The sequence below is a fragment of the Myotis daubentonii genome, chromosome 1 (genome assembly GCF_963259705.1).
Source record: "Myotis daubentonii chromosome 1, mMyoDau2.1, whole genome shotgun sequence".
NCBI classification, from domain to species: domain Eukaryota; kingdom Metazoa; phylum Chordata; class Mammalia; order Chiroptera; family Vespertilionidae; genus Myotis; species Myotis daubentonii.
The window spans coordinates 8,880,806-8,905,994 of record NC_081840.1 but is presented as its reverse complement, the minus strand read 5'-3'; the positions used below and the strand labels follow the sequence as shown (position 1 = coordinate 8,905,994).

The 25,189-nt window shown below is 38.9% G+C and overlaps 1 protein-coding gene and 1 pseudogene across 4 annotated transcripts in view; one reads left to right on the top strand and one right to left on the bottom strand.

Moving 5' to 3' along the window:
• Positions 1-21,619, top strand: part of TRIP11 (thyroid hormone receptor interactor 11) — a 74,569-nt gene extending 52,950 nt beyond the window's left edge. For 3 of the 4 annotated variants that reach the window (XM_059687928.1, XM_059687919.1, XM_059687947.1), the window contains 5 exons: positions 10,586-10,667; positions 12,102-12,216; positions 12,614-12,730; positions 14,990-15,134; positions 18,237-21,619. In XM_059687928.1, coding sequence (XP_059543911.1) covers positions 10,586-10,667; positions 12,102-12,216; positions 12,614-12,730; positions 14,990-15,134; positions 18,237-18,457 — 680 coding nt within the window. In that variant the 3' untranslated portion in view covers positions 18,458-21,619. Of the gene's footprint in view, positions 1-2,173; positions 2,300-10,585; positions 10,668-12,101; positions 12,217-12,613; positions 12,731-14,989; positions 15,135-18,236 lie in introns of those variants that run through there. The other variant, XM_059687939.1, reaches the window with a different exon arrangement.
• On the bottom strand, positions 14,284-14,428 carry LOC132225042 (small nucleolar RNA SNORA48; annotated as a pseudogene).
• Positions 21,620-25,189: the final 3,570 nt, after the last annotated feature.

Sequence of the window (25,189 nt, the reverse complement as noted above, 5' to 3'; positions counted from 1 at the left end):
TGTTCTTTTCATGTTACATCTTTCTTCCTGTCAGGAAAATGGCTTTTTATAGACTGACTTATATTTGTTCTGTATATCTCCATCTCCTCTGAGGAAGGACAGTATCCTCTCTGTTGTACCCTCAATGTTGAAATGGTTGCTCTTATCTGGAGACAGTATTTATTGGGAAAATTAGGTTGAAGGCTACTAGTGCAGCTACAGCATTATCTGGAAGACATGAGCAACTCAGAGGGGACACACTGGCACCCAAGGGATTAGCCAGAGAATTGCTATCTTAGGGTAGGGCTGACTAATGGAGGTGAAAAGCAGTATTCTGAACCACCTCCTTGGTCTGTGACAGCTCAGTGTTGTATGTCATGCTATTAGAATATCTGAAGCCACATCCCCTTTTAGACATCTACCTGAGTTATTCTTATCAGAGTTGATAAATATTAGAATTCCTGCACTACTTAGTACTTATTCAGGCACCCATTTAAGCTCTCAATAGTAGTAGAGTATTTTCAGATTTTGGTTATAAATGACAAGGCTTAAATGGCCTACGTCCCTATTCATGTAAAAAAAAATTACAATTAATATTCATTGTAAATGTGAAGTAGCTTTGGACTTATTTTGTGGAGTCAATATTAGCTGTAGAAAAAGCCCTAATTATGCTTATACAACTGATATTTGAAAGGGCAGGCAAAAGGCCAGTACTGCATAGACAGGAAGTAGGGAGTAGAGAGAGTTCTCTTATGCCTTTAAGCTATTCTTGCCATTTACAATCTCCTTAGTGTTCTGTTTTCTTTTATTACCTAAGTGCTTGATATTGCTTTTATATCTCTAAACCCAAATGTGATTTTATTTTCTCAAAGCTACACTCTTGATTTGATAATATAAATAAAACTTAGATTGGCTTGGTTGTTTCAAAAGAATCATTGTATATTTTCTTTCATAGATCATTAAGTACTTTCAATGCTGATTGATGTTGTAATACTGTACTTTATTTTTAACACATAACTTGGCCAGACAGCAAAAATATTTGCCAGGAGAAACAATTTTGAAAAGGACAGATTGGCTTTTGTTGCAAGAAAGTACATAGAGACTTGAATCGTAGAGGCAAAGTATTGTTTTATTTCTAAGCATATGTGGACTGATGATTAGTTGATATGCAGTTTCAACATTTAAACAATATTAGGAAACTCATTTTAAAAAGTGATTTTTTATTCAAAATGCTGATTATGTCATTGCTACCAGAAATGAGATGATTCAGTCTGGTCAAACATGAAAAGGGAGCTATTGTATACAATACCAGGATTAAAACAGTAATTGTTGATGATTTCTATCATTCTTAGAATACGTAATTGTTAGTGCCAGGTACGTGTAACTGCTTGTGAGTTCAGGCTCTGGGTGGAAAGTATGAAGATGCCTTGTGAGGCATTAAATACTTAGCGACAACCAACTACTTGGCTTCATTTTTGATGCTGTGTGGGAGACTAGATAGGATTCCTTTTTTCATGGAAGTGGCACAGAGCATAGATACACCATAGGCTCATAATTTCAGACAGTGGTGCCCAACAGTGCTCCTAACACAGTGCATGTTTAGTTCCTCAAGAATCCCATTAAGGGGCAGGAACTGGGAAGGAACTTGAGCAGAGCCCCAAACCCTGGGCTTTCACCTTGACAGTGTGAGAACTTCTCTCTTGTCCCCGACCCCCTAAGGGAAAGTAACAGTGAAAGAAAACCCTAAGATGATAGAGGCACTGCTGTATTTTATAGATAATGTTGGCTCGTAGAAGATTTAGTGCTTTCCTTCCTTTTAGAAACTATTCTTTCAACATTTTACCTGGAAGTATTCTTTTTTCTTTCCTTTCCTTCCTCCTTTCTCCTTTCTCCTTTCCTTTTTCCTTCCTTCCTTCCTTCTTTTTTTTTTTTTTCTTTTTTGGTTAATCCTCACCCAAGGATATTTTCCCATTGATTTTAGAGAGTATGCAAGGGAGGACAAAAACAGAGAGAGAGAAACATTGATGTGAGAGAGACACATCAATTGGTTGCCTCCCACACACACCCCTAACTGGGGCAGGGATCAAGCCTGCAACCAAGGTACATGCTTTTGAATGGAATTGAACCTGGGGTCAGCGCTCTATCCATTGAGCCAAACTGGCCAGGGCTGAAAGTATTCTTTTTCAATATACAGTTGGTCCTTGGGTTACATCAGAGATCCGATCCTATAGCGACGTAACGCGATTTTCGCTGTATGTCGGAACCCACCTACATGAGCACCTACGTCACTCATATGGAGCACACACACAGCAGTAATGAGGTGAAACAGTAAAAAAAAAAATTGAAAAGAAAGATAATTCCTGACCTTTACTTGTGGTAAATAAATAATAAAAAACATAAAGCACATACGTACATACGTTGAAATGATGGAATTTTTTTTTTTTAATATATTTTATTGAGTTTTTACAGAGAGGAAGGGAGAGAGATAGAGAGTTAGAAACATCGATGAGAGAGAAACATCGATCAGCTGCCTCCTGCACACTCCCCACTGGGGATGTGCCCGCAACCCAGGTACATGCCCTTGACCGGAATCGAACCTGGGACCTTTCAGTCCGCAAGCCGACGCTCTATCCACTGAGCCAAACCGGTTTCGGCGAACTTTTTTTTTTTAATAAATGGAGATGGCGATGTAACCACTAAACGACGTACGTCGAGTCCAACGTAACCCAAGGACCGTCTGTAGTTCCAAAGACTTATTTCACATGTCATCTTATTTTTTATTGATTTTTTTTAATGAAACAGGTAAGTCAGTGTCATTCATTAATTATTCTGAGTTGATCAGAGTTCATAATTTCCATGGAATTGGTATTCATGGGAAAACACTCACCTATGGAAACCTAGACTACAGTGGAACCATTGAAAGATGTGTTATCTTGCTGTGTTTATGGCCAGCTTGGACATTTTTCTTTTCCTTCTTTCACATCTTGTTCCTTACCATCATTCTTAAAATAAATTCCTGCTTAAATGAAGATGATGGAATAAAATTGAAATGGAAAGAACAAAATAGTTTTTGTTTTAATAACTAATTATTCAAAAGGGTGGTGAGTTTAGTGGTACACAAAGAAAAGTAAGTTTTCATAAACAGTGCAAGTTTAGATTCTACATTGGTAAAATCTTTTAGCCTATCTACTAATCTATACCCATATTTTAAAGGGATCCAGAACTGGTTTTTGTTGTGTGTGTGTGTGTTTTTAGGGAATGTTTGGTCACTGCTTTTTAAAAAAGTCTTCTGTGAGTTGAGAATGGAAAATTTTCTTAGAGTGTTTTTTTTTAAAGAAAATCTAGAAGAATGTAAAAATGAGACCCAGTAAACCTGCTTTAGTATGAAGTATAAAAACATGAGTTAAAACTACAAATATAAGAGAAGTTTACAATATTTTTTATGGAACTACGTTTTGGGTGCTGGATGGTAGTTTTTATTTTAAATAAAGACATTCCGTTTTCCAAGACATGATTTATATAAGAAAACATATCATGTCCTGTTGAACATAGGCCAAATACATTCCCAGACGCTTTGTTACCCAAACCTTTTGAGGGATTTCTTTATAGATGTTTTTGGCAGAAGTGGTGATTTTAGAGGAAACATATAAGAAATACCAGATGCAGTTTTCTGAATTGCCATAAATGGTTAAAAAGTTATTTGTGACGATATAAACATCTGGGTATATACTACACAATGCCAAAATTTTAGTTGAGAAAATGTTTATATCGGTTAGATAAATAATTAAGCCCTTTTCAATTTAATGGTTATATTTTTGCATGTGTTTTATTAATTCTTATAAAGGAAAAAGTTAATTATGTAGAGATGAGTGTTTTGGATTAATGTTTTGTGTATTTTCCCTCATATGGATGAATAATTCAGAACATAAATCATTTATTCCTTTTGTTCAGTGTTCTGTTCTTCCCAGATAGTCTCCCCTCCCAGAGAAAAATCACTCAGTTATTAATAAAAAATTCATTGTTTTCTGTTGTGTACCAAGCACTAAAATAGGCACTAGAGATACAAAGATAAGGGACAAGGGTCCTACCTTCACAAAGTTTACTGTCAGGCAAGAGGGGGAAGGCTACATGTAATCACATACAGGCAACAAATTGTTTACAAAGGAAGGAGCAATCCATTCTGCTTGGTAATAGTGGTATGAAAGGCTAGGAAAGACTAGTGAAGGGTGTACTTGACCTCACTTGAATGATGAATAGGTATAGCTAAGCCAACAGGGAGTTGGGGAAGAACGTTCTTTTTTTTAAATATATTTTTATTGATTTCAGAGAGGAAGGGAGAGGGAGAGAGAGATAGAAACATCAGTGATCATTGATGTTTCTATGATGAGAGAGAATTATTGATCAGCTGCCTCCTGCACTCCCCCCCGCCCCCCCCCTCCACACACACACACACACACACACACACACACACACACACACACTTGGGATTGAGCCCACAACCCAGGTATATGCCCTTGACCAGAATTGAATCCATGACCCTTTAGTCCTCAAGCCAACGCTCTATTCACTGAGCCAAACAGGCTAGGGCGGGGGAAGAACATTCTAGACAGAGGGAGGAATTCATGTGAAGCTATGTGACATAATCTGGAAACTGGCTGAAGATCTGGTGAACTGGTAATGACTAAAGGAGTGAGTGTGTGTGTGTGTGGGGGGGGGGTGCGCTAGTGGACAGAGGTGGAAGTGGGTTGCAATGTGAAGACATAATCTTAAGTTTGGATCACAAACACAAATTGTAAACTGAGGCCCAAATTATGATAGGAAAGAGCAAATAGGACTGAGACTATGGTGAATTGGAGTTTCTTAGAGGGGACAGGAAATGCTCAACTCTACTAAGCTGTTGCCTTGCAGGAATGTGGGCCCAGTGTTGGTAGATCTTCAGCTCTTTCAAGAGACACTGGGAATGTAGACTTTAATGTGAAATATTTCGTTTTTTTTATTGTGACACCTATTTCAGTTTTTTCTAAAAACCCTGTGTGGGCTGAACATGACCTTTTGGAGTCAGAGTTACTCTGTACTGATTTGCAACAGGGAGCTTTCAGGAATGAGGGGAGGTCCAGTCTGCAGCTTAGAAAGCCCTTTGTCATTGGTATATTTCCTATAGTGATAGTGATATTCAGTAAGTGGCAAAATTATTATAATGACTTTACTTTTCTTTGACAAAATTGCCTTCCTTTTTGGGGGACATAGCTGGGCTATGTGAAACTTTACAAATTAAATATAATTTGACTCACATTAAAAAATGTTTTGATATGGAAAGTACAGTACAAAATATCAGATTTCATACTGAAGGATTATAGAGAGAATAAATTTGATCTGTTCACATTAAAAATTTATATAAAATATCTTTCAAATGCACATAGTAACTCTAATTTAACTGTATAAATAATCCGGAAGACCTCGACTTTGCTATTTCAGTTAAATTACTGATTCTGATCTAGTAATAATTATAATTATGGAAAAAGAAAATATTCAGCATGTACTCTACCCCTTAAAATTCTGTCTGATGTGGTTGAAAGAATTGAGTTAAAAGACAAAGCAAATCTGTTTTCAAATACAAATAAATTATAAAATGCCCTTTATTTTTTTTCTTTTTAATCCTCACTGGAGGACACGCTTTAGAGAGCGATTGGGGTGGGGTGGGGGGAGAGAAACATCAATCGGTTGTCCTCTGTATACACCCCTACTGAGGATTGAACCCACAACCCAAGTTTGTGCCCCGACAGGGAATCGAACTGTCCATCTTTCAGTGCGTGGGATTGACACTTCAACCAACTGAGCCACTCCGGCCAAGCTTTTAAAAATCTGATTTGGTGCTATAATGAAAATGATCTTCTATAAGTTGAAATTCTACTTATGCACCCCACCCCACCCCAATCTCTCTCTAAAGCGTGTCCTCCAGTGAGGATTAAAAAGAAAAAAAATAAAGGGCATTTTATAATTTATTTATATTTGAAGACAGATTTGCTTTGTCTTTTTTTTTTTTTAATATATTTTATTGATTTTTTACAGAGAGGAAGGGAGAGAGATAGAGAGTTAGAAACGTCGATGAGAGAGAAACATCGATCAGCTGCCTCCTGCACATCTCCTACTGGGGATGTGCCCGCAACCCAGGTACATGCCCTTGACCGGAATCGAACCTGGGACCCTTCAGTCCGCAAGCCGACGCTCTATCCACTGAGCCAAACCGGTTTTGGCAGATTTGCTTTGTCTTTTAACTCAATTCTTTCAACCATATCAGACAGAATTTTAAGGGGTAATGAAAAAGTATCTAATTTCTAGCTTTTGCTTTGATTATATTTAATTAAATGAAGAGGCTAAATTTCCTTATATCAGCTTTAATGTATTAGATTTAAATTTATTTTTTAGGTAGCCAGTGCAAGTAAGACACAAGACCCAGTTTATTTACTGAAATATCTATAAGTAGAATCATCTTTTTAACATTATTTCTTCTTTTGATTCCTTTGCCTTGGTTTATAAAGATGACAAGGCAAAATGGAGGGAAAATATCAATGTTAATGTTAACCAAAGTGATATATATGATTGATATTGGTTAGGGCGAGATGGAGAGATGATATTTTAAGAAATCAGATAAATGAGTACTAATGCTTTATATATAGCACTTTTCTGTTTAGAAAAGTCACATTTAATCACTCAGACTCTCTAAAAATCCTCGGAGATAAACATGTTCTTTTTATAAAATAGGCAACAAACTCTGACCCTGGTGACAGAACCATGATTCATACCCGTGTCTTGTGACAGGACCATAATTCATATGCAGTATGACGCTCAAGTCCTGCTCCAACCACCATTCTCTTCTTAGTCAGGTGACTGTTAAAACACTGACTTGAGTCTAGTCCAAGAGAGCTTAGTCATGAGTAGCCAAATAACTTTGTGACTTAATTTTATGATGTTCTCTGAAGACAGTGTTACTAATCATAAATAAAATGTAAAGCTATGATGTGCTAATCTGTTGTAGTCGATTGCATTTTGTGTTCAGTTTTGATTTTAAATCAAGTGGTGAAGGTCATGGTGCCATCTCTAGGCATTACCGAGAAGGGGCTCTGATGTGACAGGTCTCAGGGTGTCATCTTTTCAGAGTAACTCTCCCCTAAACTAGACGAAATCGCAGACTAAAACTAGACTATGGCTCAACCTGAAAGTGTACCTACTGCCTTCTCTCTCTCTCTCTCTCTCTTTTTAACTTCCAAAGTATTTTTTTGGCATGTATTTCACAGGGATATTGTATTTGGCTAAAAACCCATTTCTGAATAACCATGTTTTTGCCTGCCCATATAAATACAGTTCTGATTTCAAATTGTGGTTTGAGTTAGTGTTCAGTTTTTGTGGAGAAATATTCAGAGTCTCTGATGGGAGGAGATCAGGGTGCCTGGAGAGAAAGACAGTCTGTAGGGACCTTTGAAGTCTGTGCTTTTCTAAACCTTTCCTAGTTCATACCAGCCTTCCAGCCTCTTCCCCCAAATTCTGAAGTTTTTATCTGGACTCAAATATCAGAACACATTTAAACTACTGCTTGGATTTGAAACAGCCCTGTGATGCCTACGAGGAGATGCAGCTATCAGTTCTCCATCACATTAGCTCAGGACTAGCTTGGATTCTGATAGTGAGTGTAAGAAATGTTTACCCTGATATTTTGGCTTTAAGGACGCTTTGACCCTACCTTTCAGAACACAGATTTTTTTTTATCAATTTTATAACAACATTAATGAATTTTCATTAAAACTTTTTTGACAAACTCTAAAACAAATTTCTTGATCAGTTTTTCATAGAACAAACTTATATTTTTCTAATTTACCTTAGTAAAGTCATTTTTATCAGAATCCGCTCTTTGCTTTGTGAATTTTACTCTGAGTATGTCTATCATTCAGTTTTATCTTTTATTTTTAAATAAGAGACAGTATGTATAGTGGTTATATCCTGGTTATGCTCCAAAGCAGTGCTGTCAAAAAATAATGCAAGCCACATGTATAATTTAAAATTTCTTAGTAACCACATTAAAAAGGTAATTAATTTTAGTACTATATTTTATGTAACCCGGTATGTCAGGAATATCATTTTGACATGTAATCAATATAAAAATTACTAATTTTAGAAAAAAGTAGATAGGAGAAGGGAATCCTAGAGAGGAAGGAAGGGTAGGGTCAGGATAAGTTTGATCTTTTCTCTGCTACCTCTCTTCACCTTGGGGAGGAGAGAAAGCAAAGACTGCGCCCATCTTGACTCTGGCTCTGGTTTTAGCTTGTGAGTGGAATGGTTAATTCACAATGGTTAAGTTACTTCTGTTCTTCCTCTGAATAGTTGAGAGTTCTATTTATATTCAGAATGTAGTACTAGAAAAGCCCAAAGAACACCATGTGTTCATAGTATATATGTGCACATTAAGAATCCAAAATGTCTTTTGCTGGCTCCAGCTTTAAAAATAGTCTTGTGTGTGTTCGTTCGTTCTCTCTCTCTCTCTCTCTCTCTCTCTCTCTCTCTCTTCCCCTCTCCTTTTTCCCCCCTCTCCCAGATTAAATTTCTTACTGGAAAGAAAGAAAACTAGTAAATTTTCCGAGCACAAACCTCACTTTTATAATATAGTTATGACAACCATCTCTGTTTTGGTAAAGTTAGCCTATTATATGAATTACATTTTGCAATTTAGAAAACCTATTAGGCATTGCAAACAGTTAAACTGGATATTTTCTATATATATTTAGTACTATATGTAAGTCTGAAGTTTAGTCATTGTCCCGACAGATGAAAACAGAAAGCAAATGGACTTGGCTCAATCTGTACGTTCAGAGGAAACTTCTTTGAGGAAGTGACCTGGGAACTAAGATGTGAAGGGTGGCAAGGGGGTTAATCGGTAGTGCCAATGGAAAAGAGCTTTTCAGGCAGACAAAAATCATTTACAGAAGTCTTGCAGTGGGCATTGGAAGTCCAGAATAAACCATACTTTAAAAATATATATATATTTTATTGCTTTCAGAGAGGAAGGGAGAGGAAGAGAGAGATACAAACATCAATGATGAGAGAGAATCATTGATTGGCTGATTCCTGCACATTCCACACTGAAGATTGAGCCTGAAGCCTGGACATATGTGCCCTGACTGGGACTCTATTTCAGTTAAATTAGATTTAACTAATTTAAAAGCCATACTTTTATAGTCAATAGGTTTTCAACAGGAGTGCCAAAAGAATAGTTTTCAACACCTGGTACTAGGACAACGATTTCCACATACACAAGAACAAAGTTGGACCCCTACCTTACACCATGCACAAAAATAACTCAAAATGGGGCATAGACCTACATTTTAGAGTTAAAACTGTAAAAGTCTTAGAACAAAACATTGTACTAAATCTTTGTGATGTTGAGTCAGGCAACAGTTTCTTCACTATGAAAGCACAAGCAACAACAAAAAAAATTAATTGGGAGTTCAACAAAACTAAAAACTTTTGTACTTCAAGTGATACCATCAAGAAAGTGAAATGACATGACAGCCCACAGAATGGGAGAAAATATTTGCAAGTCATATCTCTGATAAGCTACTACTAGGAAAATGCAGCATAACTCAAAGAGTAGGTTTGTGGAAAGAGGTCAGAGTGTAGTGTGTGGATGTGTTTCTTAATTTGAAAAATGGAGCTCTGTGGCAAAGCCGTCTTCATTTCTTTCAGGATGAAATGTGTAATGTACCTTGAGGTTAATAAGCAGCTCCTTCAGCTCAGACTCTTCATTTCTGAGGTAATAGGTGTAAACTCTATGGGTTTGGCTGAGAGTTCCTTAGTCTAGGAATTCTTGGCCCTCTAGCATGCTTGGATTTATGAACAGAGTATTGTTTCCTGTTGAAATTCTAGACTTTGCTTTTAATACTGCTCAAATTCGAACTATTCCACCAACATTTTACAGATTCTGCTTTCTTTTAAAATAAGAATTTGAAAATAAAAGAGTCCAAACATCCTTCTGAGTCAGTCCTAAATTATAGTATCTTGATTAGTATGTTAGAATCAGTGATATGAATTGTATTTTGCAATTTTTTAACTCCAGAATTTTCCCTATCAGCTACATCCCGAGCTGTGGTCTTAGTTGTGTTAGATACTTTTCTTAGCTCACGAAAGCAGAGTCTAGCCAGGAAAATGGAAAAAGGAAAATCTAAAATTGTCCTTTCCATTTCTTCCCATTAATGAGGGCTCTGGAAACGTTTCCTGCGAGGAAGCAGTGGGGAAAATCTCTTCTTTGCTATTAAGCTTCAGAAGCGAAGGAAAATCTTTTTCTTTGATTTTTATATTTTCTGCTAAAGAATTGATTACTTTATTGGGGGTAAACCGTGTGAATAAATGCATACCCTAGTTTACAGGTAGATTCTGTGTCAGCAAACGTAGTCCACTAAACCAAAGAAGAGATGAAATGGAAGTAAATGAATATTCCTATATAGAATAAGTACATATATTCAGAATTCACAGCAAAGATGTCTTAAATCTCATAACAAATTCACCCAGATTGTTTTAATCAGTTAATGACTATCTTTATTCACATGTTTTAAAACAGATGAGCTCCGACAAGAAATGCTGGATGATGTACAAAAGAAATTGATGAACTTAGTCAACAGCACAGAAGGAAAAGTAGACAAGTATGCTCTGCCTTTTTACTTTTATGTATTTTATGAAGACTACTTTTATGGTAAAATTTCTACACGTTGATGTTTATATGTAATTAGGTTTTTAAAAAAATCTTTTCTTTTTCTTATACAATGATGAGATATAGGTAGTTTTAATGAGATAGTAGAATAGCTTCTCTTCTTTTGGCTGTTACTTATTTTTCTTAGAATATGTTTTTATTGCTTTGAGAGAGGAGGAGAGAGAGATAGAAATATCAGTGAGAAACATCAATCAGCTGCCTCTGCATGCCCCTCACTGGGGATTGAGAGTGTAACTCGGACACGTGCTCTGACCAGGAATCAAACCGTGACTTCCTGGCTCACAGGCCGACGCTCAGCCACTGAGCCAGGCTTACTGGACCTCTCTTGGCTTTTAACTAAATTTTTCCAGCTCAAATTCTTTTTCTGAAAACTATATGGAAAAGTTACAGTAGTACCATCACTAGGAAATAAAGAGTTTATTCTTACCATTCTTTTTTTTTTTTAAGTTTTTTTAATTGAATTTTAAAGAGAGGAAGGGAGAGGAAGAGAGAAAGAGAACATGGATGGCTGCCTCCTGAACACCCTCTCCTGGGGATCGAGCCCAAAACCTGAGCATATGCCCTGACCAAGAATTGTCCCGTACAGTCTTTTAGTGCATGGGACGACACCCTGAGCCACACCAGTCAGGGCTTTTTTGCTCTTTGTACTGTTCATAAATGAACATATTTTGCTCAAATGTATTAGATCTGAAATTTAAGTATATATGTAGTAAATCATTAAAATTTTAAAGATTTCCATATTATTAGCAAATTTTTAATAAGTGTGCATGGGGAAATATAAGCATAGCCATGAAGCACATGAACTGTCATCACCATTTAAGGTGGGGGTGGGAAAAATCTGAAGTGTCTCCTTAAGGTTGACATCAATGCAGATAGGCACTGAGTGTTACTAATGGTCACCATCTCAGTTGATCGTTTGGTTGAAGAAAGTGGTTTCATAATAAGTGATGTTTTCTGGGTATACGTTTTGGGTTGTTTGAAATATTGTTAATTAGACACATCAAAAATTTTTAAATACTACTTTAAAATATGCTTAGTGTTTTTTATAATTAAGTATTGTTTAAGTCTAATTAAATATTTGTATGTTTAGCACGTATTTATTATTTCGGTACACTAAATATTGGGAGAGCTTGTGCAGCGGTTCTCAACCTGTGGGTCGCGACCATCGGAAAACACATATAGCATATCAGATATTTACATTACGATTCATAACAGTAGCAGAATTACAGTTATGAAGTAGCAACGAAAATAATTTTATGGTTGGGGGTCACCACAACATGAGGAACTGTATTAAAGGGTCGCGGCATTAGGAAGGTTGAGAACCACTGTGAGTAAGCTTGAGCTGTTTCTGCCTTCATTTCCATAGAATCCTAATGAGAAACCTCTTCATTGGACATTTCCATACACCAAAGAACCAGCGTCATGAAGTGTTACGATTAATGGGAAGCATTCTGGGTATCAAAAGGGAGGATATGGAGCAGGTAACTGAATAATAAAAGCCATTCTGAATACATTTATAACTAAAGTAGTGGCATCAGATAAAATTTTCTTTTACTGTATATTATATAACTTTTCCTGAATACAATTTTTTCAATAATTTGGAAATGGAATAATTTCATACTATAGTGAAGGAGTGGACTTGTGCAATTTGTATATCAGTTTAAATATTTTGTAACTTATACACCACCCCTCTTATCAGAATGCTGAAATTTTGATAGTCCTCAACTTTTATCCAAGATAGTGTTTGGGAGGACATTTCATTGTATTTGTAGCTTCTCTCACTGAGACACATTTGCTAAGAATTGGACTTGAAATATGGTTCTTATTTTTTCTTTTCTTGTACTGATAACACTTTTCTGTTTTAAAATAATTTTTCAGTTGTTGAATGAAGATCAGGGTGGAGTTACCAGATGGATGACTGGGTGGCTTGGAGGAGGATCAAAAAGTGTCCCCAACACACCTCTGAGACCAAATCAGCAATCTGTGTTTAATAGTGTAAGAGCTGATTTTATTTTTGCTGAATATGAGTAGTCAGATGATAGCACATCACATTCATTGGCAAGAATCAGATTTCTCTTTTAGCAGAATTACAGTTATGAAGTAGCAACGAAACAGTCCTTTTATTTTGAAGTTGTAGAAACAGATCCAGAGATATAACTAGCTTAAGGATAATAAGCCAGGTTTAATAAGTTTATTGCATATAGGTTTTATTTTTTATTACTTATATAGTACTTTTATTTTTAAAAGTATTATTCCTTTATTTGTATTTGATCATAATGCTATAGGCACACAATCATTTGTCTTACTACTATATTATGAGATTCTTAAGATGGAAGCTTTCTTTTATGCATGTATGTATCTACCTGGTCATGGAGCCAGTAAGTACTTATTGAGCACCTGCTGTATACCCAGCTGCTCTAAGCATTGAGAATGTTAAGCATTGGGGATGCAGCAGCAAACCAGATACAGTGCCCCCCTCAACGAACTTCCTCTGGTTGAAGAAGGCAGATAGTTAATAAACAGGAAAAATAGCGCCTGTTATGTAGTAGGCTGATTGAATTGAGTAGCACTGTGAGTTAGAATGTGGAGTTTATTTCTCTATTTTATTTTTTTAATGAAGAGGAAACTGAGGATAGGTGATCAACCCACAACTTGATAAAGATAAAACCCTGTTTAAAATGGGATGGCCTAAAGTTTAAAGGAAAGGTCTGCACTACATTATTTTAATCTAATGAGTTACTGGTGAACCTTTGCTATATTCATTGATTGTGTGTTACTTTAGAAGAATGAGTTTAATATTTGTTTTCTGTCAATACAAATTTTCATGTGTATGTAAACAGTTATTAAAATGATTTAAGAAATCTAAGTGGCTAATTCTAACCATAGGTTTGTGAAGTGTTGTCATTAAAAATTATTATGTTGAAGTTTTTACTTGATACCTCTGTCACTGAAGTGCTAGCACTTTTTTTTCCTGAACCCAGGAAAAGATAATTGCTCATACATGTTATTGGCTACAAATGCCAGGCCCCATTTTAAGTGCCTCTCATGTTTTATTTTCCCAACAACTTAGATGCACCGTCACTAAAACTCACTTCTCAGGTCAGAAACAGGCAGGTTAAATGCATCTAAGACTGCACTGACAGTTAAATGGCAGAGACTCAGGATTTGAACACTTTCTGGCTCCTGAGAACATACGATTCACAGTAACTGCCCTCTGAAATAATTACAATATTACCATACTAGACCCTCACCCAACTTTCACTGTCAATAGTGATCCACTTATTCTCATAGCATCCAGTTTTATGTGCAGAATGACATATATCCATTTGCACAACTGCCACAAAAACTGTTAGGTGACATGTTCACTCTTAATGGAGTTGTGCTAGAACTACCTACTTACTGTTACCTGGAAGTTACTAGAGTAATCACGTCTCCACAAACATTTTAAAACTACATCCCCTCCTAAGCCTCAGTTAATATTAATAATCTACTTATTATCAGACCAGTTTTTCTGATCTCTTCCCCTCCAAGACCTAGGAATTATAATTTTATGTGTCTCAGGCATGAAACAGGTCTGGCCACCAATACAGGCATCAAGCTAGAATGAACTAAGGACTGTACATCTGCCTTGCCCCTGATTGATATAAGAGCAACACCACCAATCAGGTGTCTCCTTGCCCATTACCAGGGGGTTAAAGTGCTAGCATTATTCATAAAGCTTATAAAGAAACTAGAGGTCCAGTGCACGGATTTGTGCACATTGAAAGGAAGTTAATTAGAAAGTGGCCGGCAGGGCGTGACTGTGTGAGATGGGCCAGACACGCCCCGTAGCCAACCTCCTGCAGTCCCTCCCTGGCCAGCTATACTTGGGGTGATGCTGGGGCTCGAAGGGCGTCTGTGGAGTGAGCGGGGTCCCTCTGGCAGGTGGGGCCCCGCGGCCTGGCCTGCAGGGATTGGGCCAAAACCGGCAGTCCGACATCCCCCCGAGGGGTCCTAGAGTGCAAGAGAGCACTCTGCAAAGTTGCTGTTGCTCAGCAGCTCCTGCATTGAGTATCTTGCCCCCTGGTGGTCACTGCACATCATAGTTACCGGCTGGCCGGCTGGTCGGCTGGTCGCTTAGGCTTTTATATATATAGATAGATGATTCAGATGGCATGATTAGCTTTTAATATTTCATTAGAATACCTGGTATAGTTTCTGTAGTGAATATAATTTTAATATCTGCCTAATATGACAGAAATATTTTTTTCTTAGTCTTTTTCAGAACTTTTTGTTAAATTTCTAGAAACAGAATCTCATCCATCTATTCCACCACCAAAGCTTTCTGTTCACGATATGAAACCACTAGATTCACCAAGAAGGAGAAAACTAGATATAAATGTACCGGAAAGTTTTAAAGGTAAAACTAGATATTTATTTATTCAACAATTTAAGAAATGAAATGTTTAAGTTTGATTATGTTTTACAGTGATATTAACTAAATTTTTAATGTTTTTGAAAATGTGCAGTGACTTCTAAAATTCCAATAAGACATTATATTTTGGTTTCATACATTCTGTGGTAACCTGATATTTAATTGGTTTAGATTAATTTAAAAAATATGTAATTTTTAAAAAAAATATATTTTGTTGATTTTTTACAGAGAGGAAGGGAGAGAGATAGAGAGTTAGAAACATAGATGAGAGAGAAACATCGATCAGCTGCCTCCTGCACATCTCCTACTGGGGATATGCCCGCAACCCAGGTACATGCCCTTGACCGGAATCGAACCTGGGACCTTTCAGTCCGCAGGCCGACGCTCTATCCACTGAGCCAAACCGGTTTCGGCAAAAAATATGTAATATTTTTTTCTTTGTATATTGGTGTCATTGTTTTCTCTCTGTATAAGCCACTTTGAATTACTCTTCTTGGAAGAGGTGATTAAATGGTAAGCCTTTGTTTGGGCACCTGTTTTCCTTTCTCACTCATGGTACTTATTTCTAATCAGAGAAGTGTAGTTTATAGTTAGAGAAAGATTTATTTTCCCCCTGAGAAAATCTGTTATGCTCAATACCCCAACCTTGGTATATTAATAATATTTATAAGAGTAGTTTAATAAACTGGCTTAAATATCCAAGAATGATAGGAAGCATTCTTATATGTTGAAAGATGTGCCTAGAAGCAAGTAGTTTGGTTATACCACAGTAGGTGTGTGTGTGTGTGTGTGTGTGTGTGTGTGTGTGTGTGTGTATTTTTTTTAATCCTTGCCCGAGGATATTTTTCCCATTGATTTTCAGAGAGAATGGAAGGAAAGAAGGGGGCAGGGTGGAGAGAGAGACATCAATTGGTTGCCTCCTGCGGGGCCCCGGGGATAGAGCCCACAACTGAGGTATGTGCCGTTGACCATGAATTGAACCCACAATTCTTTGGTTCATTGGCTGACACTCTAACCACCTAGCCAAAGTGGCCAGGGCTGTGTACATAATTTTTTATTCCACTAGTTTATAAGGGTTTTCTTTATATCCATATCCCCTATATTAGCATGCAGTATAATTTCTTGAGTTGAAATTTAAATATAACCTTTAAACTACAAAAAGATTATTTACTGTAAGGTCCCTTTTTTCCCCTGAAATCTTTATATTTTAATATAAACTAACATGTTTGCTAGTGGAACTGTAAAGGTACATATCTATACTAATAAAAGGGTAATATGCTAATTAGACCGGACAGCCAAATGACCTTCCAGATGTCATTCCGGATGTCCTTCCGGACAAAGCTGTGGCAGCGGGGGCCGAGGCAGAGGCAGTTAGGGGCAATCAGGCAGTCAGGCAGAGGGGTTAGGGGTGATGAGGCAGGCAGGCAGAGTGGTTAGGGGCGATCAGGCAGTCAGACATCCCCCGAAGGTCCCGGATTGTGAGAGAGTGTAGGCCGGGCTGAGGGACACCCCACCCCCTACCCTCCCAAACCCCCTTGTGCACGAATTTCGTGCACTGAGCCTCTAGTACAGCAGTTCTCAACCTGTGGGTCACGACCCCTTTGGCAGTCGAACGACCCTTTCACAGGGTTCGCCTAAGACCATCCTGCCTATCAGATATTTACATGACGATTCATAACAGTAGCAACATTACAGTTATGAAGTAGCAACGAAAATAATTTTATGGTTGGGTCACAACATGAGGAACTGTATTTAAAGGGCCAGAAGGTTGAGAACCACTGCTCTAGTATGTTATAATCATATCACATGTCAGATGCTAAATTTTGAATAAGATATTAAATAATTTATATTTTGAAAATTTAAAAACTTGCTTAGTCATTTAAACAAAGTCATATTTTCCTCAACTTTTATAGAAAAAGGAAGTGGTAAAATTTATTTGTTGTTTAGATAAAAGTTTTGGCTGCTAAATTTAGTGAAAAGTCTTAATTTTAACAGATGTAGACTGTACTAAAAATACTTTTTCTTGTTACACTAGGTTGTAACATCATAAAGAGGATTCCAAAATTCATTATGACAGGGTCTCCCTCTCTTTTACCCCTTCTCCCCTCAGGCTCTTCCCCCTTCTCCCTCTTTCCTGCTCTCCATTCAGTTACAAGTCCTGCGTCAGTTCGATTTGTACTATTTAGACCCAAAAGCCCCTGATGTTCTGATTGCTCTAGGATTCGCAGGATTAAAGTTTAGTCTTTGATCCTGGATTTGTTGTAGTGTGGGAGCTAAAAAAATACTTTCCTCCCACCTTCTAAGTTCTTCTATCTGAACTAATAAATCAAATTAACAGACAAAATAACAGGAGAAAATCAAATTTTTAATATATGTGCATGGGAAAGGGGCTCACATACACATGAGAATTCCAAAGACAGGCAAGCATTGGATATATATGAAATTTTGGACAACGGAGAAAGCGGGGACCGGAAGGGTTCTGAGATTTCAGAAGTGAGAATGGGCAGGTAGTTGAGGAAGAGCAGAGCGCCCGTGCAGGGAAATCCTTGCTCAGCGACCAGATACATTGGGACGTGGTGGGCATCTAGCTAACAGGCCCGGCCCCAAGTCCTCCTGTTACCACACGCAGTCCAGGCGGGCCGCGGAGGCCAGCTTCCGGAGCGTCCCTGCCGCAGTCCGTCTCTCCCTCCGAATCTCCTAGGCAGGGAAGGGGAGGCTCAAAGTTCCTTTCCGAGTCTTAATTGCCCCTTAAAAATCAATGTCCTAAGAGGCAAAACTTTGTTCCCCTTCAATAGTAAATTAACTTTATCAGTTATGTAACTTGTATTTAAATGTAAAACGACAGCATTATTGTGTTTAATGAAGTATTAGTTACACATTCAAGTATCCTTCTGTCCCGTTTCCTTTCTCCCATTTCTTTCTCTGTCCTTCTACTAGTATATTTCATAAACCCTACGTATCGGATCCAGAACCCAGCAGCATATGAATTAAACTTATTTAGGGACCAAATCTTGGAACCTAAAACACTTGTATAGTGCTGATTAAATAACATATAGGAGACTAAGTAATTCACATTTTGTCATTTAGATACGACAGAACCCAGGTCTGGGAGAAGAACAGATGTGAGTCCGTTCTTGGCTCCCCGCTCTGCGGCTGTGCCTCTCATGAACCCGGCTGGCCTTGGGCCTGGGGGGCCTGGGCACCTCCTTTTGAAACCCATTTCAGACGTGCTGCCCACGTTTACGCCTTTGCCAGTGTCGCCTGACAACAGTGCCGGGGTTGTGCTGAAGGACCTTTTGAATCAATAGATGACTCTCAAGCCAGAGACGACATGCACAGCACTTTAGAGAAACACTAAATGTATGTACTTTATCACGAAGTGGCCTTTTGGAAAAAGTCATGTATTTGTTTGCAGTTGTACTTTCTCTGAATTTAATAAAAATATTCGTATTGTTTTTAGAAATTGCAGGTGTCACAGGAGGAAGTGTTTGCTATATATTTTTTTCCTTCTCTGATTTAACCTAATTCAGGCTAGAAACATTTGATTTTTTAATCTTAACTTATGGAAGTAAGTAAAATAAAAGTAGCTATATATCAGGTTTTGATTTCTTTCTCTGATTTTCAAGTTAATTTAGGCTAGTTGAGACATGTGGTTGTCTTTTAAAGATAATCATGAGATTTACCCAAAAAAGAAAGAAAAAGAAAATGAAGAAGAAATAATAACTGTGACTCATCTGCATAGTGCAGAAAATTGACCTGAAGTGTATATTAATCATCTTTATAGAGGATTTTGTGTAGACAGGACAAGAAAAGGTTGCCCCTGGGAGGACATAGGTGTCTTGAGGTGGAATGTGTGTGTATTTTGTTCTATGCAACTTTATCACATGTGTAAATCCATGTGACCACCACTACAGAGCAGATACATCAAGAACCCCTCGTGCTACCCTTTTTATAGTCATAGCCACCTCCTTCTTTAGCCCCTCCCCGAACTTCTGGCAACCACTCACTGTTCTCCGATTTCTGTAGCGTGCTATATAAATGGAATCCCATAGGATGTAACCTTTTTGAGATTGACTTTTTCACTGAGTGCAATGCCCTTGGAAATCTATCCAAATTATTACGTGTATCAGCCTTTCTCTTTTTGTTGTCAAGTGCATACTATGGGCATATGATTTGGTTTTAATAGCTAAGGTGTCTTTTTAAAGTTACCATCTTAAAACTACTTGTTTTTTCACACCTATACATACAACTTTCATGTAAGCGTTAAATCGTACAGCTGCATTTACGGAACTATAATGAGCAATATCACTAAACACGGCCCCTCCTTCCTCTGTCTGAGATGTCCATGTGACAGGCATGTTAGTCCAGGAATTGTCCATTTGCATCCTCACGGTCACCGAGGGCAGTGGAATTACTTCAGCAACACCAGCATCAGGTGTTTGGAACTTAAGAATAAGGGAGTAAAGGGAGTATTTCTTTAATTTTTTATAAACCTATCATAAAAAAATCCTGGCTTGGAACTTAATCAGGATGTTCATGTTTGTATAAGTTGTTGAAGTTGTATATTTAAAGACATTTCTTGCAAATTTTGTAAATTTCACTATGCCTTTAAAATAGAAACATCTATATAACAAGGAAAGGTGGAAATGATATTGATCCAAATATGTAAATAGTTCTGGCTCCAGCCAGGGCTAAATTTGATCATTTGTAAATTTTGCTGTGATTAACTGTATACTTTCTACTGTATTTAGAAGATTGGAAGTCTTTATGTGTTGATGGGTGAAACTGGTTTTTCTGAGGAATTCAGTAACTGAGACATTGCTGCTTCACAACATCCTGTCTCCTTAGCTAACTTATTTATATTGCCATTCTTTATTTAGTGTGCTTAAAGGAAGTGGTCATCCAGTTCTACATTAGAACTGCCAAACTGCCTCCTGTCTGTTTTGCCCATTATTTCTCTTATAAAATTATTACCCTTGGGATCCTTTCAAAGATACTTTCACTGACCAGCCTAAATTATTTGCTGCTTGCCATTGAAGTTTCATTTCAGTGTGGAGCATCTGAAATAAAAATTTCTAAATTAAAAAAAAAAAAAGACACATGATCTTTCATTTTGAAGAAATAGAAAATGCATAGAGTTTTTCTCTTATAATTTGAGAATTAAAATTTAAGTAGTGGGTATTTAAGTAGCATGTCATCATATTTTAAATGCCTTTCATGATATTTTAAGTATTTCCTTCCCTATTCAAAACAGCCTATCTCCCTTTACCCCATAGTTTAACATAAGTTTGAAAGCTATTATGGGCATACAGCATGACCTTACATGGCTGCTGTTTAATTATGTGACCTTGAACTGAAGCCGTAGTACCTAATGTTTCAGTTGTATCATCGTTGAAACTATAGCTGCCTGGTATGCATACTAAGTGTTTGTTGATCTAAACCAGACATAACTCATCTACTTTCCTGAAACTAAGTTGTGTCAGAGATGAACCATCTGCTCAAGGAATCTTCTTAGTAACCAGCCATACAATGAAGAAGCATATAATTCTAATGTCAGCAGTAGGACATTTCTAACAATAATTTACTGCAGTCGTTTAACGACAGTAATTTTACTGTTTACTTCTCTGCAAACTTACTAGGATTTGTGGTTGAATTTTGCTTTAGCTGCCACAGTTTTTCACAACATTCCTAATGGTTTTCAACTGCTAATACTATAATAGAAAATCCAGCCAGACATTGAATTTGATTTAGTACAATTCTGTATCATATGGCTGTTTGAATTTTAGTTCCTGCCATTATTTATTTAAAAGAAAAAAAATTGGGGAAAGGATTTAATTCTTTAAAACCAGCCACTTAAAATATTAAATATCCCCCCCAAATAAAACCTCCAGTTTATTTTAACCATTCAATGGTTAATCAAAAGGGAGAAAAACACGTTCAAAATAACTTATTTGATCATTAGGTGGAAAATATGAAAGTGTCCTCAGGGACAGGGGAGGGATGAGAATACTTAGAGCTATTATGTATCAAACTTAGAGCATTTGAATTTGATTTAAACCTAATGAAGTTTTTCATATATCAAAGTATTTAAAGCCTCTTCCATCAAAAAATTTAATTTTGTAAATATCAAGTCAGTTATACTTGATATTTATTTTATATATTCCTATGGAAAAAGTAAAGACACTTTTAATGTTCTGACATTTGTGATTATTTGCCAGTGTTTACTTTTTAACTTATTAAGGTTTCTGTACTTAAAATTGATCAATTGTCTTGATTTTTAGGGAAATAACTAAATAGGGGAAATTTACAACCCAACTATAGTATTGGGTTGTGTTTTATAGAACTAAAGTCAATGCATTTCTGAATTTCTCAGGAGCGCTGCAAGGCAAAAAAATACTCCAAATAAAAATGATATATGTGAGTTGGCGATGTCTTCATCCACAATAAAAAAAAAGATTTTTTAGCAAACAGCTGCTGACTTGTTCTTTAGAAGGGGGAGAAATGACTTACACATGTTGTTTATAGCAGCCGTTGATCAACTACTGAAGCTAATGTCTTCAAGTGCTCGCCGGATGTCTGCTGTGAGGTTAGTGTTTGAGCCTTGGAAATGTTAAGTATGAACAGTTCATAGAGGCTTAACATAAGATAACACATGAAAAGAGGATCTGAGAGGCTTTAGCCAGCCTGTTCCGAGGTGATATTATGAATCATCCGGCCTTCGTGTTTCTGCAAGATGATCAGTCAATCCTGCCTTCGTTTTTCTTAGATGTGGAACTTGAATAATTTTAACTGTTTGTGTGATGACAGCATTGGAAGGAACATGGGTTTTTAAGTTGGGAGGTGGCTTCTTTTGACTTTTAACAGCATTACTTTGATGGAATTGATTTTTCTCATCTCAAATAACCTAGGTCAGTGGGCGGCAAACTCATTAGTCAGCAGAGCCAAATACCAACAGTACAACGATTGACATTTCTTTTGAGAGCCAAATTTTTTAAACTTAAACTATATAGGTAGGTACATTGTTATTAACTTAGTTAGGGTGCTCCTAAGCTGGCCTTTGCCAAAAACGTCCTCAATCTGATTGAGGTACGTTTGCTGAGGTCGACCCCTTCCAACTCTCCCATCCACACTCGTCTTGTAGACTTGTTTCAGATAGACGAGTGTGGATGGGAGAGTTGGAAGGGGTCGACCTCAGGGAATGTACCTCAAAACAATGTACCTCCCCCGCGCTGCGTATCCCCGGCTCGCCTGCGCCATGTCTCCCGTCGCCTGACCCACCGACACGCCCACTTCTTCTAACGCCACTTCTTCAAAATAGACGCGCCCAGGCCGAAAACTGACTTCTGCACACAGGCCACAAAGTTTCAATCGCACTGTACGTGCGTGCCCGCACATGGTATTTTGTGGAAGAGCCACACTCAAGGGGCCAAAGAGCCGCATGTGGCCAGCGAGCCGCGGTTTGTTGACCACTGACCTAGGTAGTAAGCTTATGGGGTTGTAAGCATCAAATGATGCATTCATTCATAGTATTTATTAAATGATAAATGTACCACTCGTGGAAATGCTTTATAAAATCTAGTTCTATACAGATGTCAGAAATCGAGATTATTATTGCCAAAAAGGGGGTAAGCATGTCAGATGTGGGGGTGTTGCCAAAGCCAAGAATTATTTCAAGAAGATGGGAGAGGTCAGAAGTGTGGAGTGCTTGCTGCTCTGGTGAGATAAGCTTGGATTCTGGGACCAGGGAGTTGTTGGATTTGACTTAGTGTTGGTGGAATGGTGGGAGGAAAAACCAGTCGTCAGTGAGTTGAGTAGGTGGTGAGCAATTGGAGATAAGTGTTTGTAAGAGCTCTTCTGAGAAATCACATTGTCAAGGGGAAGGAGGACACTAGGCGGAGAGAGGAGAGTGGGGTGGAGGGAGAATTGGTTTAAGTTGGGAGGCTTAAGCATGTACAAATCCTTACGGGGTGAAGAGAGTGGAGAGAAGAGTTCCTGAGAGGGAGCCGATAGCACCCGAACACGGGGGGAGGCATCGGCCTTGCATAGACTCAGACGGAATGGAAGAGAGGGGGATGCAGATAGCAAATAGATTCAGGTAGTTGTGGGAATTTCTTCTGTGAGATGCGCAGGGAGCTTCATGGGCTAAAAATGAGGGGTGCGACGAGGGTCTGAGGCTTGAGAAATTCAGTCTAGTGGGGGAGAGAGACTCGTGTCCACATGGCTAGAGCAGTGAGAGGTGCTGGGGAGCCCTGCGTTGGCCCTGGCAGGCAGATGGGAGGAGGGTGTGGTGGTTAAAGGAAGTAACATTTGAGCACCTTAGGAGGAAGCGAGCTAGCAAAGTTAATGTCCAGCGGTCCTTCCTCCAACCAATTGTAATGGAACACAAAATGTTACTCATCTGAACTTGTTTTCCTGTCCTTGGGGCTTAGGTCATCCTATCTAATAAAAGAGAAAAATGGTAATTGGCGTACGATGATACCCTTTTCATTGGCTAATCAGGGCTATATGCAAATTAACTGCCAACTATGATTGGCAGTTAACTGCCAACTATGATTGGCAGTTAACTGCCAACAAGATGGCGGTTAATTTGCATATGTAGGCACAATGCAGGGAGGCGAAAGGGAAAGCAGGAAGAAGCCCCCTGCCACTGACAGTGATTGGAAACCCAGGGGGGAGCTAAGAGCTGGGGGGCAGGGCAAAGGCGGCCCTGGGGCCGCCTTTGCCCTGCCCCCCAGCCATGATGGGAGAATCAGGCGCCTTTGCCGCCCTGGCCAGTGATAGCAGGAAGTAGGGGTGGAGCCAGCGATGGGAGCTGGGCACGGTCGAAGCTGGCAGTCCCAGGAGCTAGGGGTCCCTTGCCTGGGCCTAAAGCGGAGCCCACGATCATGGGGCCGCTGCAGCTGCGGGTCCCCGCTGCCCGAGCCGGACACCTAGGCCAGAGGCGTTAGGCCTGGGCATGGGCGGAGCCTGCAACCGCGGGGAGCTGGGGGTCCCCTGCCCAGGCCTGACACCTCTGCCGGAGGCCTCAGGCCGGGTCAAGGGGCCGATCCGGTGATTGGTGATCGGAGGGTGATGAGGGTCAACTCCTCTGGCCGAGGCATCAGGCTTGGGTGGGGGGCGGAGCCGGGGATTGGGGGGATATGATGGTCCCCTTGCCCAGGCCTGAAGCCTGGGTCAGAGGCGTCAGGCTTGGGTGGGGGGTGGAGCAAGCGATCAGAGGGAGATGGGGGTCCCCTGCCCAGGCATGATTCCTGGGCCAGAGGCCTCAGGCCTGGGCAGGGGCCAGAGCCAGTGATCAGGGGGAGATGGGGGTCCCCTGTCCAAGCCTGACACCTCTGGCAGAGGCGTCAGGCCTGGGCAAGGGGCCGATCAGGCGATCGGAGGGTAATGGGGGTCTACGCCTCTGACCGAGGCATCAGGCCTGGGCAAGGGGCCGATCCTGCGATTGGAGGGTGATGGGGGTCAACGCCTGAGGGCTCCCAGTATGTGAGAGGGGGCAGGCTGGGCTGAGGGACACTCCCCTCCCCACACACACCCAGTGCACGAATTTCGTGCACCGGGCCCCTAGTGTGAATATATGATATGATGGAAGGTTTTACAGCATGTTATTGTCATAATTTAATACATCCAGTAAAGTAATAATCCTTTATAAACACACCAGTATTTCCTTTGGAGATAAAGGAAAATTCAAGAATGTTAATAAATGGATCACTTAAAGGCAGATGTTTGACCCCTTAGTTTGTTTTCTGCCTTGGCTACTACTGTGCATCAAACTTTTAGCCCTTCTGGGGTTAAGAAATTAATAATTCGCATTACAATGATATTTTAACTGTGATCACTTTCAGCTGTGGCTGTTTTTATAAGAGTTACTCCCCTTTTCAGCTCTAACATTCTTTGACTTCAGTGAACTATTTCTGACCCTCAAAAATTAAATCTCAGTGATTGAAAATATTTGTGAACTTAATGAGTTTGGTGAAGTTGTTTCCTAGTTTTCCTTGGGCTGTTAAAAATGTAATTATTTTTTGTAAAATATAAGGCAT